At 56.3% G+C, this 16,568-nt stretch overlaps 1 protein-coding gene across 7 annotated transcripts; it reads right to left on the bottom strand.

Moving 5' to 3' along the window:
* PMS2 (PMS1 homolog 2, mismatch repair system component) lies at positions 1–11,588 on the bottom strand. Of its 7 annotated transcripts, none has more exons than XM_061549562.1 (18): positions 11,482–11,588; positions 9,527–9,663; positions 8,732–8,844; positions 7,873–8,012; positions 7,627–7,713; positions 7,385–7,487; positions 6,507–6,690; positions 6,163–6,333; positions 5,898–5,992; positions 5,102–5,201; positions 4,795–4,879; positions 4,433–4,588; positions 3,344–3,997; positions 2,901–3,165; positions 2,326–2,496; positions 1,817–1,917; positions 1,515–1,684; positions 1–1,254 (listed from the first exon to the last, which is right to left on the bottom strand). In XM_061549562.1, exons 3-18 carry the CDS (start codon positions 8,755–8,757, stop codon positions 1,003–1,005), a joined length of 2,760 nt encoding a protein of 919 aa, XP_061405546.1. In that variant the 5' UTR covers positions 8,758–8,844; positions 9,527–9,663; positions 11,482–11,588; the 3' UTR covers positions 1–1,002. The 7 variants fall into 7 exon arrangements, with proteins under 7 accessions (XP_061405546.1, XP_061405547.1, XP_061405551.1 ...); XM_061549563.1 differs by having other exon boundaries at positions 11,452–11,529; XM_061549567.1 differs by having other exon boundaries at positions 9,512–9,586; positions 11,452–11,504.
* Positions 11,589–16,568: the final 4,980 nt, after the last annotated feature.

The following is a 16,568-nucleotide window of genomic DNA, read 5'->3' as shown; positions in this document are numbered from 1 at the left end:
TCTTGAACTTTATTACAGTGGACTGCACAGTGGTTCTGATATAGACCTAGGCTGACTGCGCCACGTGTTGGGGTTTGCTCCGTGTACAAGGTGGCAACCCTACCACTGGGTCAAAACTTGTGGTTGGTCCCAGGCTGTCGAGTCACTTGGTGTAAACAAACCGTTTCATGTCAGCCAGCTCTGGTCACACAGAAACAACTCACTGGAAAATAATTGGCAGTTTCCAAACTAAGTCGATATAAACGGCACGTTTAAAATGTTTTGTGCAACTGGCCACACGTCAACGTATGGTCAACGTGAGATCCACAAATCGTAGCCAACACAACAGTAACACAATGAACCGCATAAACACCAACGTGAGCACGAAAATTATTCGTGTTCTCTGCACATGGTCAGTGAGCAGTGCCACCTCGAACCGTTTCCCAGTCCCAGCCCTTCACCTGGAGCCCCTCACCCCCTTATAACTCGCGTTGATTAAAACTCATTTTGCACTTTTCTGTTCCTCCATCGCTAGGAACCCGTGCTCCAAATTCTCCACCACTATCCCGAACCCCAACACTGTCCTTGATCATAGCCATGCCCAAACCTATCCCTAACCCCCTAGCCTTAACACTATCTCTGAGTCCAACTCTATCCTCAACACTTCCTCTAACCCGTTACCTAACACAACCTCTAAACTGCGGAGCGCCATGGAGTAAGATCCACCGCTACACACGAATATAAATGCACGTCATGGGAAGGATGTGGATCGTCTGCTTGTTCATATTGTGACTGACATTCTCCACGGGACGCGAACTAATATTCTGTATCGAGTGATAGAATCCGCCATTTTGTTTCAAATAATCGTAGCATCTGGCTCAGTTCCGCAATCCACTTTGTGCGGGCCTCGAGGAACCTTCACCGGTCGTTCCACGGCCCCGAGTCGGCGGCCACTGGCCCAGTGCAGCATTAGGACCTCGAGTCTCTCTGTCCAGGCACCACAATCAACATCACTGTGCTGGCTCAGATATCTGCGTTTTCCTGCCCGTCTGATGGTCCTACTGCTGATGCTGCTGCTGCGTGCTGATGATGACGACGCTGCTGCTGCTGTAGCTGCGGACCGTCGCGGCCGCCGGGCCCCGTCAGGAGGTCAAGGTTGATGAGGTGGCGCATGGTGGGCCGGCCGTGCGGGCAGCTCCACGGCTGCTCCATCTCTCCCATGTGTAGCAGCAACCGCCGCATCTCAGTAGCGTTGAGCGCCGTGCCGATCATCACCTGACACACACGAGCAAACACCGGTCACCGGTCCAGAAGCGGATACTGAGTTGCGAAAGTCATGGCTAAATTCTCCAGGTGCTCCAGTTTCCTCCCACTTCTATGATAAACACTCAATGACTGAAAACATCTTAAAATAAAAACCCATTGCAGGACCCTCCTGAAGGAAGAGTCCTCGGACTCAGTGTAGATAAACAAGTGATTATACAATTAGAAAAAGAACGAGAGGACCGAGACACGGCAGAGGCGCGGCTCCTCACCGACTTGCGGCACGCCTTGGAGGCGAGCATCTGCTGCACGCGCGATGGCCGACACATGACGCCGGGGCGGTCGCTCAGCAGGAAAACGAGCTCCTCCACGTCGCTCACGCCGAACATCCAGCCGCGCTGCACGGGCAGTGTGGTGAGGCGCACGCGCTCCGTCGCTGGGGCTGCGACGGCAACAACGGCAACTCGCGGAGTCACCGACGGCACCGAGGACGTCACGCGTTTGATGTTTGCCGAATTACGTACAGTGGGGTGAGGGTTGTAGGGCGGCAGCGGTGTGCGGTGGGGCGGGGTACCTTGCTCGTCGATTATGAAGTCGAACCCGTTTTTCCTGAAGATGTCGAGGTTCTCCATGAGAACGAGCTCCCCCACGGCCGTGAGAGGCAACTTCAGGGGCCTAGAGACAAACACACACGGCCACGCTTAAACGCGAGCACGGCCACGCAGAGACATACAGACCAGACGCATGCATGCACACACGTGCACATATATATGTGCGCACATACACATTAAAAGTGAAATCTGTGTTTGGGGAATTAGTTTGACACCCCAGAGTGCTGCTCGTTTGCATTTCTGATGCATCACACACACCACACCCATCCTATTTGGTTGTTTTTGTGCCGATTTCTATTTGCTTCATTGCTGCACTTTGTTTTGCTTTTATATTTTGGTGACCCAGGTCACTCTTACAAATGAGACTCCTACACCGCTCTCTTGAGTTTGCCCCTGGTTACACAAAATCAACGCAGACACACCGTAAGCCCTGCTCGTGCACGCGCATGGGGTTCGTGCGTGCGGTACTCACGCAATGAGACGCTGTCCATGCAGAGTGGCACTGTCCCGGCGTAGCGTCTCATAGTTGTACTTCTCGTCCGACGCGTGCTGGTCCACGATGAAGAGGTCGGGGCCCAGGCGCGCCACCACAAAGCCCAGGTTGAACTGGCCCACGACCTCCATGTGCGCGAACATGTGCTTACTGACCCATGCACACAGACACACGCGCTTACTGATGCGCACACAAAAAAAAGATCCCCCGTATAGCCTGTAACAGACTGTTGGGGCAAGTGCTGTTAGCGAGCACTTATGAAGGCCCGGACGGCACACGAGGGGGTGGGTGGCCAACACCACGCCCGGCCGCCTTTGTCTCCCTAGTGGCAATGTTTACACATCGCACCAGGTACTCATTTTGAGTCGACCGAGAGGATGCCCAGGACCGGTTCTGATAATCGTTACTGGTGTTGGCCGTGAGCGGGAATCGAACCCAAGTCGCCAGATTTGAAGTGCAGCACGCTAACCGCTCCACTACCGTGTGTGTGTGACGCGCACACACACACATGCGCCCCGTGGTGTTTTGTTGCATTTTGCCGTCGTGGCTCTCACTGGAACTTCTTTTGGAGTTCCTCCTCGGCCGCGCGATTGTCGGAGGGGCTGATCTTGGCGCGGAACCTGCACCCCCCGGGGGGGTCCACGGCCCCCGTGGGGGAGTCCGTGCCCCCTATGGCGCGGCGCGCCCGCGCCCGGAGCCGCGTGAGCGAGAACGGCACCGGCACCTCCCGGCGCACCACCCGCATGGCGACGTCCACCGTACAGGCCCCGTCCGCCGGCGCCGTGAGCGCCGCTTCCACCGTGCAACCGGGCCCCTCCGCTGTATGGGACACACAGCACGCGCGACATGTCCCACGCACGACAAATGGCACGCACGACATGCATCACGCACGCTTAAACATATGGTGAACACGCGCACGGAGACACACGACGTGGTGACGTGGTGACGTGGTGACGTGGTGACGTGGTGACGTGCAGCCATTGGGACGCGGCGGCACCTTGCGCGGTGGCCTCCTCTGCCTCCTCCTCCATGCGGACCTTGCGATTGCGCCCAGCGGGCCCGCCGAGCTGCACAGTCGCCATGTCCCTGCGCCGCTTGGGCGTCCCGGAGCTGAGCGGCACCGACACCACGGAGCCGGGCCGCTGGGTTCGGCACGGCTCGCGGTGGAAGCGATCCAGGACCCCGAGGCCGACGGAGGTGGGCGCCGGCACAGACGGGATTCTTGGGCTGCCCCCTCGCACCTCCTTCACCACCTTTTCCACCGACACTGCCCCCAAACACTGGTCCTCACCGCGTGCGGCACCTCCAACCTCACCGCACCCGCCAACACGGGGAGAATCGCACCGCAACAGAGGAGCAGAACCGTCGTCGACCGAACCCTCGGCAGCAGCCTCCTCCTCCTCCTGCGCTCCTGCGTCGCTCTGTGAGCCGTCCCCCGGTGCTTCCTTCCCACAATCCTGGGAGAAACTCCCACAATCCTCGGGGCTGGTCGGCGAGGGCTGGGCCGCATCACTGGAGCCGCGCCCAAATCCCAGCGATGGCCGAAAGCCGAAGGCCCTGCCCAGGCCGGAGAATGCTCGGGCCTTGCCAGCGTCGGGGGCCTTCGGGGGCCTATCGGGCCCTCCTCCCGTGGAACGCGGGGCACTGGAGACTGCAAGCGCAGGCACAACAACACGCCTGGCCGGTTAGCAAATGCCGGTCCCGGCTGGGGGGTGCCAGGGGAGGGGGTCCCGAGGAGTGGGGTTAAGGGGCAGTGGTGGTACATGCTCGTGATCCAGTGCTGTGGAGGCAGCAGCGAGGGTTAGTGGATCACCACACAAATATTGTGAAACGCCTTTCGCATGGGCAGCAAGGTGCCATACCCTAACTCCTCAGAAGGCAGCACAGCAAGTGAACTAATCATCATCTGTTTCCATCTGTACGGGGATACAGTGACGCTCCGTTGCAGGTATGGGTTTTCTCTGGGTGCTCTGGTTTCCTCCCACTTGTAGACATCTTAAAATAAAAACCGAATGTAGGACCCTCTTGAAAAAAGCCCTACGACTCTGTGTGGTTCTTCCCCCCACTCCGTGCAGGGGTTCCTCACCCGGGCGCCCCGGGCGGGGGGTTGTGTTGATGGGCAGCTGATTTAGCGTGGGCTCGTAGAGGCTCGTGAGCGTCGCCTTGACGACAGCCAGGAGCAGGCGCTCCTCTTGCAGCAGGACGAGCCTCTTGTCGGGCGTCACGTTCACGTCCACTAGGTCTGCGCGCACGCACACGAACATGGGTCACCCGGTGCCGAATTGACTGAGGGGAGGCCCAGGACCAGTTCAGAAAATCTTCCCTGGTGTTGGCTGCACCACCGCTCCCTACAAAGTGCTTGGTACAGGGCAAAGGGGGCGTTTGCGTCCCTGATCACCGTGTCCCTGCGAGCGACCAAACGGAGTACGCGCAACTACGTGCCCTCACCGGTTGAGGAGACGATGTTGAGAACGAGGAAGGGGTACTGGTGGCGGTTGTACGAGTGGTACACCTCGTTCACCAGCTTGCTCACCTGTGCGCACATGTATATGAACACAGCGTCACCCTGTGTGCCGCGCGTGCCAGGGCTGCTGCGTATCCTGTGTGTGCTGCGTGTGAAGCGTGTGAATTGTGTGCTGTGTGTGCTGCGTGTGAAGCGTGTGAATTGTGTGCTGTGTGTGCTGCGTGTGAAGCGTGTGAAGTGTGTGCTGTGTGTGCCGTGTTTACAAAGCGTGCATCGTGGGAGGGGAATGACCTTGGCCAGGTCGCAGGGTCGCCCGTTCACGAAGAGGAATTGCCGGTCAGCGGAGCTCCTCCCGGCACCGTGATCGCACCGCGACACAAACCCGCTCAGCCTGCGCAATCACCACAGTGACTACCGCCATTCACCACCCACAGGTACCACCACCACCCACCGGTACCACCCCCGCTGCTCACCACCCACCGGTACCACCACCGCCACTCACCACCCACAGGTACCACCACCGCCACTTACCACCCACAGGAACCACCCCCGCCGCTCACCACCCACCGGTACCACCACCGCTGCTCACGATTGGCCACCACTATTCAACCCCCAGGCAGCCTCCCTCTCTCTCTCCCCCGTGTCCCCGCACTGATCTCCTCTGCTACCATCGTCTCCATTTGTTCTTTTTCTGAAGCCTCTTAACGTGGCATTGTGTTGGGTGACACTGCTGCTGCATTGACAGTACAATCAACACAAATATCAACTTGTTCTGTGCTTAACAACAACACCGAGTGTGTGTGTGGCCTTCAACGGAAAACACTCAATAGGCGACGTTTCAGGCAATGGCCCTTCTCTCTGCCGTGAAGAAGGGCCATTTCCTGAAACGTCACCTATTGTGCATTTTACTTTTTAAGGCTGCACAGCGCTACTGACACGGAACGAGATGCAATTGAACTTGGATGCTCAACACACACAAATAGCTATTGCTGCGGCTGCTGTTGTTGTTTTGTAGCACTGATGAGTGGCGCGAGTGAGTAGTGATTGTGAGTGCTGCTAGAGAGTGTTTCTGGTGAGTGGTGCTCACTGGAATGTGGTGGCAAGCTCCCCGGTGTGGAGGCCGAACTCCTCGTACAGCTCGGGGCTGGGTGTGCTCTGCTGCAGCGGCAGCAGCGTCTGCAGCTGTGAAAGCAGCAGCAGCAGCAGCAGCAGCGACAGAACACACAGTCACAAGCGCCATGACCGTGACCCTGGGCAGTGGTGGAGAGTAGCCAGCTGGTGAGATTACTGCCAGGATGCTACTGGCAACGCCGTTACACAGAGGACCACTGAGCGAGGGAGGGAGGGAGCACCTGCTTGGCACCGAACACGGCGGCGATGTTCTCCCGCACGGTGGGAGCTCCCGCCGTGGCGAGCACGACGCTGCGCTTGCCTCCAGCGCCACTCTGGTTGGAGCAGGCGATGCGCACCCCGGCCGCCATGACGCAGTACGCCTGCAGCACGTGCACCATCTTGGAAAACTCCTGCACAAGTCCCACACGCAAACAAAGGTCCCCTGTATACAGGCTGTCAGGGCGAGTGCTGCTAGCGAGCGCCCGTTAAGGCCGGCACGGCAAACCCGAGGGGGTGCCGTGGTCAGGACCACGTGATGTTGGGGAAGCGGCATGGGGGGGGGGCCGGGAAGGGGTGGTGGCACCTTCTTGAGGGAGCGCAGGAACTCCTTGTGACGGACGGGCAGGCAGGAGAAGAGGTGTGCCAGCGTCACGGTGGTGCCGGGCGTACGCGCCACTGCACAGCGCTGTGCCACGTGCCCCTCCCGGTCGAACACGAGGCGAGTGCCCACGCTCGCAGCACGCGCACACGTCACCACGCTCAGCTCACTGCTCCCCGCGGGGGCCAGGGGCACAGAGGAGTGAGATCATGCAACGCGTGTGCCACACACACAGAAACGCACTCAACCGCAGTAACAACAGTCACCAGTCACCACTAAGTGGTGGGGACATCACCACGGCACTTGTGCCAGGCTAGGTGCACTTTAAGGCCATCACGCGATGTGTGGAAGCCTCTCTAGATGGAGGTTACGGTACAAATCCAGGTGTTTTTCGTTGACTGAGATGACCGGCAGATGCACCACCCGTGCTCCCCATTTGCATTCCGCTCATTGCTGTTAGCGCCGCTTGTCCGCTTTCCACTGGTGTCTGTGGCGCTCATTGGTTTGTGCAAGGAATCCAACTCGGGTTGGAAGGAGATTGCCTCCAATTGTCGCGTAGCGTCCATCACGAGAGCCTCCTCTGCACAGGTCGATTGCGACACCGCTTGCTCGTACCAGTCAAGTCAAGTCCCATTTAACCCTGAATCAACCTATGGGAGGCCCAGGACTGGTTCAAATAATCGTCACTATTGTTGGACTGTGATTGTAAAACAAATTCGTTTCATCAGGTTTGTAGCGCAGTGTGCTAACCGCTGTACTCCCACTCCCTGCACCACTGATTAGCATGGTTGGCTACGTACGGTGCAAAAGAAGTTCAACATACGTACATACAAAGACACACAAGCGCCTACACACGAGCGCACCTGAGTGCACACAGCGAGCTGAGCGCCTCGCCACGGAAGCCGAACGTCTCAACCGAGGCGAGATCCGAGAAGACCTGCAGCTTGGAGGTGTGGTGCTTCAACGCTGCACGCGGCACACACACAGGTCCCCCGGGTAGCCCACGCGGACGGTGAGCGAGCGGGTAAGCACGTTGGGATGGGCAGGTGAACATGGTGAGCGAGAGGGTGAGCACGGTGCGCAAGTGGGTGAGGGAGTGCCGTACTCAGTCCCTGGAAGTTGTCCTCGTCCACCCCAGAGCCGTTGTCACTCACCTCCACCACCTCCGCTCCATGCTCCTTGAGGCGCACCTCTACAGAGGACGTACACCACGCACAGGCCAGCCAATCAGCGCGCTCCACACTCAACCAATCGGCGAGCTCCACAGCCAACTAATCAATGAGGCTGTGGTCGGCGCCCAGCAGGAGCATGCGCCCCTGAAGTTGGATACCCTCCCGCGGGAGCCGCTCACCGATGGAGGTGGCACCGGCATCCAGGCTGTTCTCCACCAGCTCCTTAACGGCCGTGGCGAGGGTGAGCACCACCTGCCCCGAGCAGATCTGGTGGACGGTGCCGCGATCGATGGCGCGGATCGAGCCGGCAGGTGACGCGCTGCAGGGACACACAGCACAGCTCCCATTAGTCCCCAATCCCTCGCCCTCTCACCGCCGGCAGGCAATCGGTTTCGACTTTCATTGTCTCATCAGCAGTCAGGCTCGCTCGCTTAATGCGATGGTGGTAACCTGCCGTGTGCGCGTGAAAGCAGGCCAGCACCACGAGAAAATAAGGCAGAGAGGTCGAACTCGACAACAGCGCAGCAGTATGCACAAACGCAGCGCAGCAGTATGCACCAACAGGAGGGGTTTCAATCAGAGCAGTAACGACAGCTGGATCACAAACATGGACACCGAGAAAAAAAAACGGAACACGACCTGAAGAATGGGCAAAAAAAAGAGACGGGAAGGGAACACGCGGTTTGGAGGACACACACGCACGTCAAAACATCGAGGTGACTGTGAAGAGAAGTGATTGGGGATTGGGCAGAATGTGTCGTGGGTAGAAGGGACGACGGCCAGTGGCCGAGACTCATGATGGAGTGGTAGCCAAAGGTGGGAACGTGCCCGAGAGAACGTTCACTGCTAAGATGGAGCGATGAGATCGTCTCGTGCGCAGCAGTTAGGCGGACTGCTGCATGGTAAGACGGAGACTGCAGAATCCTCCATGAAGCAGTGTAGTGACACAGAACCGCACGATTGTTTAATCAGACCGATGTGGACGGATGATTTCACGCTGTGTGACCCCCCCCCCCAACCAAGACTCGTGACACTGACGTGGGGGCTGGCTCTTCATCCATCATCCCCGTCTCCTCCTCCTCGTCTCCTCTGCGTATTTTCAGGAGTCCAGTGGGCAGGTGCCACTCACAGCCCCGGACCCACGACACGCGCTGCAACACACAGTGGCACAACGCGTTCACCACGACAAACGTACACACGCCGACACGTGCATAACACATGTACACAACATATTCTTGGTTCTTTCGGTAAAGTCACGCCGACAGAAAACAAAAATTTCAATTAAAAGCAAAAACCCCACGACGTTCCGACCGCAACACAATCAGGTGGAGATGGAAACGTCGTCGTGGGCTTCGTGATTTAAATGTTAGTTTTCTATCTACGCGACTTTACCGAAAGAACCAAGAATATGAATTCCTGCAGTCACGAAAGTTGTACGTCTAAATGTACCCAGCATGTCTACACAACACGCACTCAAGGTCAAGAAGTCATCATGGTCAGTGCTGTCGATGCCAACGTCCTTCAACTCCAGCTCCTCTCGGCGTGCGAGGAGCAGTCTCGTTGCAGAGGCTCAGGGTTCGACTCCTGCGGCCGCCATGGTCATTACTGCGGTGGGTGCATTCACCGTGATATTACAGTGGGCGATTAAGATCAGTCAGTGTCATTCGCAAGAGATACGCCACCTCGTGTGCCAGCGTCACGGTCACAATTTTCCAAAGTCGAAAATTACACCGCAAATCACTCAACTGGGATCCCACAGCGGCAAGCAGCAGCAGCAAGCAGCGCCCCCTACTGGCAGACTGATGCCCCTTTACAGACCAGGTGCCGAGTCACCTCGATCCCACAGGGAGAGCTGCCACTGGGGGTGCTCTCTGACGAGTCGAGATGAGGCGCCTGGCGTGCAATCAAAACAAGTCACGATCGTGAGCCCCGGCACCGCGGTGCCCTCCTCGTCTGACGCTTTCACGGTTCTATAGCCATACAACACAGACACACACAGCGACACACACAGTGACACACGTGCACAGCGACACACACAGTGACACACGTGTACAGCGACACACAATGGCCATTCGCCACTAAGTGGTGGTGAGGTGACCACCACGCGGCGCTTGTGCCAGGCTATGTGCGCACACCTACTACTACACACACACCTACAACAACAACAACCGCTATTCGCCACTAAGTGGCGGTGACGTCACCACGACGCTTGTGCCAGGCCATGTGCACCTTGAGGCCACGTGAAGTGTCGAACGCCCGCTGGCAGGAGGTCACGGGGCAGACCCAGTTGACCGAGATGACTGGCTGATGCGCAACCAGTGCCCCCTACCGTACACACACCTACTACTACACACACACCTACTACTACACACACACCTACTACACACACACACCTACCACACACACTCCTACTACTCACACACACCTACTACACCTACTACTCACACACACCGACTACACACACACACCTACAACACACACACCTACTACACACACACACCTACTACACACACCTGCTACACACACACACACCTACTACTACACACACACACACCTACTACACACACACACCTACTACTCACACACACCTACTTGACACACACCTACTACTCACACACACCTACTACACACACACCTACTACTCACACACCTACTTGACACACACCTACTACTCACACACACCTACTACACACACACACTCCTACTACTCACACACACACCTACTACACACACACACCTACTACTCACACACCTACTACACACACACACCTACTACACACACACCTACTACACACACACACCTACTACACACACACACCTACTACTCACACACACCTACTACACACACACACCTACTACTCACACACCTACTTGACACACACCTACTACTCACACACACCTACTACTCACACACCTACTTGACACACACCTACTACTCACACACACCTACTACACACACACACCTACTACTCACACACACCTACTACACACACACACTCCTACTACTCACACACACACCTACTACACACACACACCTACTACTCACACACCTACTACACACACACACCTACTACACACACACCTACTACACACACACACCTACTACACACACACACCTACTACACACACACACCTACTACTCACACACACCTACTACACACACACACCTACTACTCACACACCTACTACACACACACACACCTACTACACACACACCTACTACACACACACACCTACTACACACACACCTACTACACACACACACCTACTACACACACACACCTACTACATACACACCTACTACTCACACACACCTACTACACACACACACCTACTACTCACACACACCTACTACACACACACACCTACTACTCACACACACCTACTACTCACACACACCTACTACACACACACACCTACTACTCACACACTCCTACTACTAACACACACCTACTACTCACACACCTACTACACACACACACCTACTACACACACACCTACTACTCACACACACCTACTACACACACACCTACACACACACACACCTACTACACACACACACCTACTACTCACACACCTACTACACACACACACTCCTACTACTCACACACACACCTACTACTCACACACACCTACTACTCACACACACCTACTACTCACACACCTACTACACACACACACCTACTACACACACACCTACTACACACACACACCTACTACACACACACCTACTACACACACACCTACTACTCACACACCTACTACACACGCGTGAGTCCTTTGCGTACATCACGTGACCCCGTACAGTCGCGGTTCGCAATGGCAGCGTCGCTCTCCACGCGGGAAACCAGGGAAGCGATCTTCCTGTGATGGTAGAGTCTTCCTGTGATGGTAGAGTCTTCCTGTGATGGTAGAGTCTTCCTGTGATGGTAGAGTCTTCCTGTGATGGTAGAGTCTTCCTGTTATGGTAGAGTCTTCCTGTGATGGTAGAGTCTTCCTGTAATGGTAGAGTCTTCCTGTGGAGGTAGAGTCTTCCTGTGATGGTAGAGTCTTCCTGTGATGGTAGAGTCTTCCTGTGATGGTAGAGTCTTCCTGTGATGGTAGAGTCTTCCTGTGATGGTAGAGTCTTCCTGTGATGGTAGAGTCTTCCTGTTATGGTAGAGTCTTCCTGTGATGGTAGAGTCTTCCTGTAATGGTAGAGTCTTCCTGTGGAGGTAGAGTCTTCCTGTGATGGTAGAGTCTTCCTGTGATGGTAGAGTCTTCCTGTGATGGTAGAGTCTTCCTGTGATGGTAGAGTCTTCCTGTGATGGTAGAGTCTTTCTGTCATGGTAGAGTCTTCCTGTGATGGTAGAGTCTTCCTGTGATGGTAGAGTCTTCCTGTTATGGTAGAGTCTTCCTGTTATGGTAGAGTCTTCCTGTTATGGTAGAGTCTTCCTGTTATGGTAGAATCTTCCTGTGATGGTAGAGTCTTCCTGTAATGGTAGACTCTTCCTGTGATGGTAGAGTCTTCCTGTGATGGTAGAGTCTTCCTGTGATGGTAGAGTCTTCCTGTTATGGTAGAGTCTTCCTGTTATGGTAGAGTCTTCCTGTTATGGTAGAATCTTCCTGTGATGGTAGAGTCTTCCTATGATGGTAGACTCTTCCTGTGATGGTAGAATCTTCCTGTTATGGTAGACTCTTCCTGTGTTGGTAGCGTCTTCCTGTGGGGGTAGAGTCTTCCAGTGGCGGTAGAGTCTTCCTGTGATGGTAGAGTCGTCCTGTGATGGTAGAATCTTCCTGTGATGGTAGAGTCTTCCTGTGGGGGTAGAGTCTTCCTGTGTGGGTAGAGTCTTCTGGGAAGAGGCGCACGCGTGGTCCCAACGCTAACCGCCAGGGGGCGCCCCAGGATTGGCGCAGGGCCCAGAGACCCAAAACGTGAAGCGGCCAGCAACAAACAGCACCATCAGATATGTTGCAGATGAGGAAACATGTTTCTTGAATTGCTCAAGGTTATTTCAAGAGCTTGGAGAAAAGAAATGTGTTTTGGGGAATTGTTATTATTTTATTTGACGGTGAAAACCGCGGTTAATAAGTATGTTGAACTTCTTTCGCGCCGTACGTAGCCACCCGTGCTAATCGGTGGGGCGGGGTAAGGACAGAAAACTAAACACAAAACGCAGTTCTGCGCGGAGCATTTGCTCCGCCACGGATCGGAGACGCGGTCCCAGCAGAAACCCACGAATGTGGAGCACGATCTGGGCAGCGCCCACCCAGGCGTGGAGAGGTGGCGCCTGCCGGACTGCACCGAGCTCCAGGAAGAGGGGCACGTGGATTTAGAGAACGCGCGCGGCGGAGAGAGATGAGAAGATCGACATCATCATGAGCCATGGTCAATCCGCTCCTGGAGGAAGGTCTCCCCCCTGCGACGAGCCGTGGCGCTGGGTGAGAGGCAGGGGCGGGTGAGTGGGGCGGGTGAGTGGGGCGGGTGAGTGGGGCGGGTGAGTGGGCGGGTGAGTGGGGCGGGTGAGTGGGGCGGGTGAGTGGGCGGGTGAGTGGGGCGGGTGAGTGGGGCGGGTGAGTGGCGCTGGTTGAGAGGCAGGGGCGGGTGAGTGGGGCGGGTGAGTGGGGCGGGTGAGTGGGCGGGTGAGTGAGCGGGTGAGTGGGGCGGGTGAGTGGGCGGGTGAGTGGGGCGGGTGAGTGGCGCTGGTTGAGAGGCAGGGGCGGGTGAGTGAGCGGGTGAGTGGGGCGGGTGAGTGGGGCTGGTTGAGAGGCAGGGGCGGGTGAGTGGGGCGGGTGAGTGGGGCGGGTGAGTGGGGCTCGGGCCGGGCACGCGGTGGTGACCGCAGCCCCCCCCCCCCGGGCCACGTGGGGAGGCCGCGGTAATTGGACTCATCACAGCCTCATTCATCATCACGTGACGGGGGGGGGCAGCCCACTCGCTGTAAAACAACTCTTTGCACCACCATCGTCGTCACCACCACCGTGAACATCAAACATCGCATCCAGCGAATCACCATCGACGTCATCACCATCATCATGAACATCATCGTAACCGTGACCATCGCCATAATCACCATCACCTCCAGTAACCACCGTGTTCTGTATCATAACCCTTGGCATCGACATTAGAGTGATTGCATCACAACCACATTCTCACCACAACCATTACATCATCACAGCCACATCATCATCATCACCACATTGACCTCAAGCTTTCGTGGCTGCAGGCAATCATTTTCATAACAAAAAACTAGAGAAATAACAAAAAACTCGAGTTGTTTGTTATTTTCTTTTAATCTATCTCCGTGACTTTACCGAGAGACCCACAGAACATCGCCACATTGGCTGGAGGGGGTGCGCGTCGCCTTTTGAGGTCCCTCTCCCTCCCGGGGCTGCGCGGCCCCCTTCATCTCGCTGGGAGAGGGGCGCGGGGGGGGGGGGGCAAGGGAGAGGAACTCGGGGCAAGGGGGGCTCATCAACAGCCCCCCCCCCCCACCGCTCTCTGCTGCTCTCTCTCAGTTCTCTTCCACCTCCCCCCATTGTCTCGCCCCGCAGTCGTCTCTCACGGAACCCAGTACACAGCACACGACGTATAACACACAAAGCATACAGCACGTAACACGTAGCACACATCATGCATGCAGCTCGCACACTGCACATGGCGCACACACAGCACATAGCACGCATACAGAACACAGCCTGCATACAGCCCATGGCACAAAGCACACAACACGCATCACATCGCACTCAGCATGCATCACATATTACTGCACGGAGCACGCATCACATAGGACGCGTCATAGAAGCGCACGTGACGTAGCACGCCTCGCACGTGGCAAGTCACGCAGCACAGCGGGCGCGTCACGTGACCGCGCGGTGACGCAACGCGGAGAGGGCGGGGGGCAGTCCCCCTATCCCGGAGCTATCACACTGAGGGGGGGCTAAGAGCCCCCCCCCGCAACTGCCCTCTAAATTACCTCACCTCAACCCCTTGCCGCGCGAGTCGCGGGCTGTGTTCGCCCATGAGGCCCCCCAGTGTCCCGCTGCTGCTGCAATGGGGACCGGGGGCAGCCCCCCCCCCCTACGACCCCCACCCCACCGCCACGGAATCAATGGCGCCTCGGCGCTTTCTCTCTTCAAAGCAAAGCTCGCGGCTTCAAAAGGACCGCTCATTAAAATCAAACCGCTCCCCCATCCCCCGCGCCGTGCCCCTGTTAATTGTTAATGACCTCGCGCCGGCATTCACTCGCGAGGACGCGGCGCGTCGTTAATATTCTTCCTTCATCTCTCTCACCCCCTCATCCCTCCTCATCCCTCCTCATCCCTCCTCATCCGCCCGTCAACGGTTAACAAGACCCCAACCCGAGCCTAACCCTACTCCTAACCCTAGTCTAACCCTACTCCTAACCCTAGTCTAACCCTAGTCTAACCTTACTCCTAACCTTAGTCTAACCATACTCCTAACCCTAGTCTAACCCTACTCCTAACCCTAGTCTAACCCTACTCCTAACCCTAGTCTAACCCTACTCCTAACCCTAGCCTTATTCTATTCCTAACCCTAGCCTAACCTTACTCCTAACCTTAGTCTAACCATGCTCCTAACCCTAGCCTAACCCTACTCCTAACCCTAGTCTAACCCTATTCCTAACCTTAGCCTAACCCTACTCCTAACCTTAGTCTAACCATACTCCTAACCTTAGTCTAACCCTAGCCTAACCCTAGCCTACCCCTACTCCTAATCCTAACGCTAGCCTAACCCCAACCCTAGTCTAACCCGAGTCTAACCCTAACCCTAGCCTAACCCTAGCCTAACCCTACTCCTAACCTTAGTCTAACCCTACTCTTAACTCTATCCCTAGCTTAACCCTAGTCCTAACGTGAACCATACCATAGCCAAAGCCTAAACTGAGCTTAACCCCAACCCTAGCCCTAACCTTAGTCTAACCCTAGCCCAACCCTAGCCCTAACATTAGCCTAACCCTTAAATTAGCCTAACCCTAGCCCTGACCCTAGCCCTGACGCTAGCCTATCCCTAACCCTAGCCTAGCCCTAACCTTAGCTTAGCCCTCGCCGCAACCCTATCCTGACCCGAGCCCTAACCTGATCTTAACTCTAGCCATAACCCTAGCCCAACCCTAGCCCTGACGCTAGCGCTTGGTGAGTGAGTAGGAGAGTGAGTGGGTGGGTGAATGAGTGCGCGGGTGAGTAGGTGAGTGAGTGGGTGGGTGAGCAGCACACAGAGCGAGTCGGAGTCAGGGGAAGCATTCGTTCTCGTCTAAATTATTAAAAACGCTTCCACACTTTTCATGAAACCCCTCGTTAACAGCCTCCCCGCCCTTTCTCAATAGACTGACCATACTTCACCGCGCTGGTCAGTGCGTGTTTGTGCAAGCGATGAGCATAGGCGCTGGAGTATATGGCAGTGCAGCAATAGAGGCGAGCTGCCCTGCCCTGGCCACAACGTAGCGCGGCAGCCGCCTGTTGCCACTGTGCCGAGCGCGGCGGCGATGATCATCGGCGCAGCACACGCGGCGTTGTTGTTGGCACGGCACGTGTCGAGTGGCGTTGTTATTGCGTGAGCTTGTGCACTACCGCCAACACAGCAGCAGGAGATCACGCATGAGATGGAGATCGAGACGAAAGGACTCGACTGAGATTGCCACTGACGTCATGATGACCGTGATGGGGATCAGGAGTGGTGCGGTGAAGATGGCGCCGTACCATACACAATGATAGTTTAATAATCTCAACTTACAACGCGCCGCCGCTACACAGGCATTTACTCGGTCACGTAGAGGGTGGACGATTCAGAATCGCGAGAAGCATAGACAAGCAGCAAGGCAGCAGCAGCCGCGCGGTGAGCCGGGGCCAACAATTTCCCAAACTCTGCGGTCCT

Source organism: Lethenteron reissneri, chromosome 10, assembly GCF_015708825.2.
Source record: "Lethenteron reissneri isolate LAM-NWPU_2019-01 chromosome 10, ASM1570882v1, whole genome shotgun sequence".
Classification (NCBI taxonomy): Eukaryota; Metazoa; Chordata; class Hyperoartia; order Petromyzontiformes; family Petromyzontidae; genus Lethenteron; species Lethenteron reissneri.
This window is presented reverse-complemented; position numbering and strand designations above follow the sequence as displayed.

Excerpts from the sequence above, each read along its gene's own strand:
- PMS2 (XM_061549562.1), bottom strand. The coding sequence starts at position 8,757 with ATGATGGATGAAGAGCCAGCCCCCAC. Across the intron at positions 5,993-6,162 it reads CCGTGTTCGGTGCCAAGCAG|CTGCAGACGCTGCTGCCGCT; the intron begins GTGCTCCCTCCC and ends CTGCTTTCACAG. Across the intron at positions 4,589-4,794 it reads CAACATCGTCTCCTCAACCG|ACCTAGTGGACGTGAACGTG; the intron begins GTGAGGGCACGT and ends GCGTGCGCGCAG.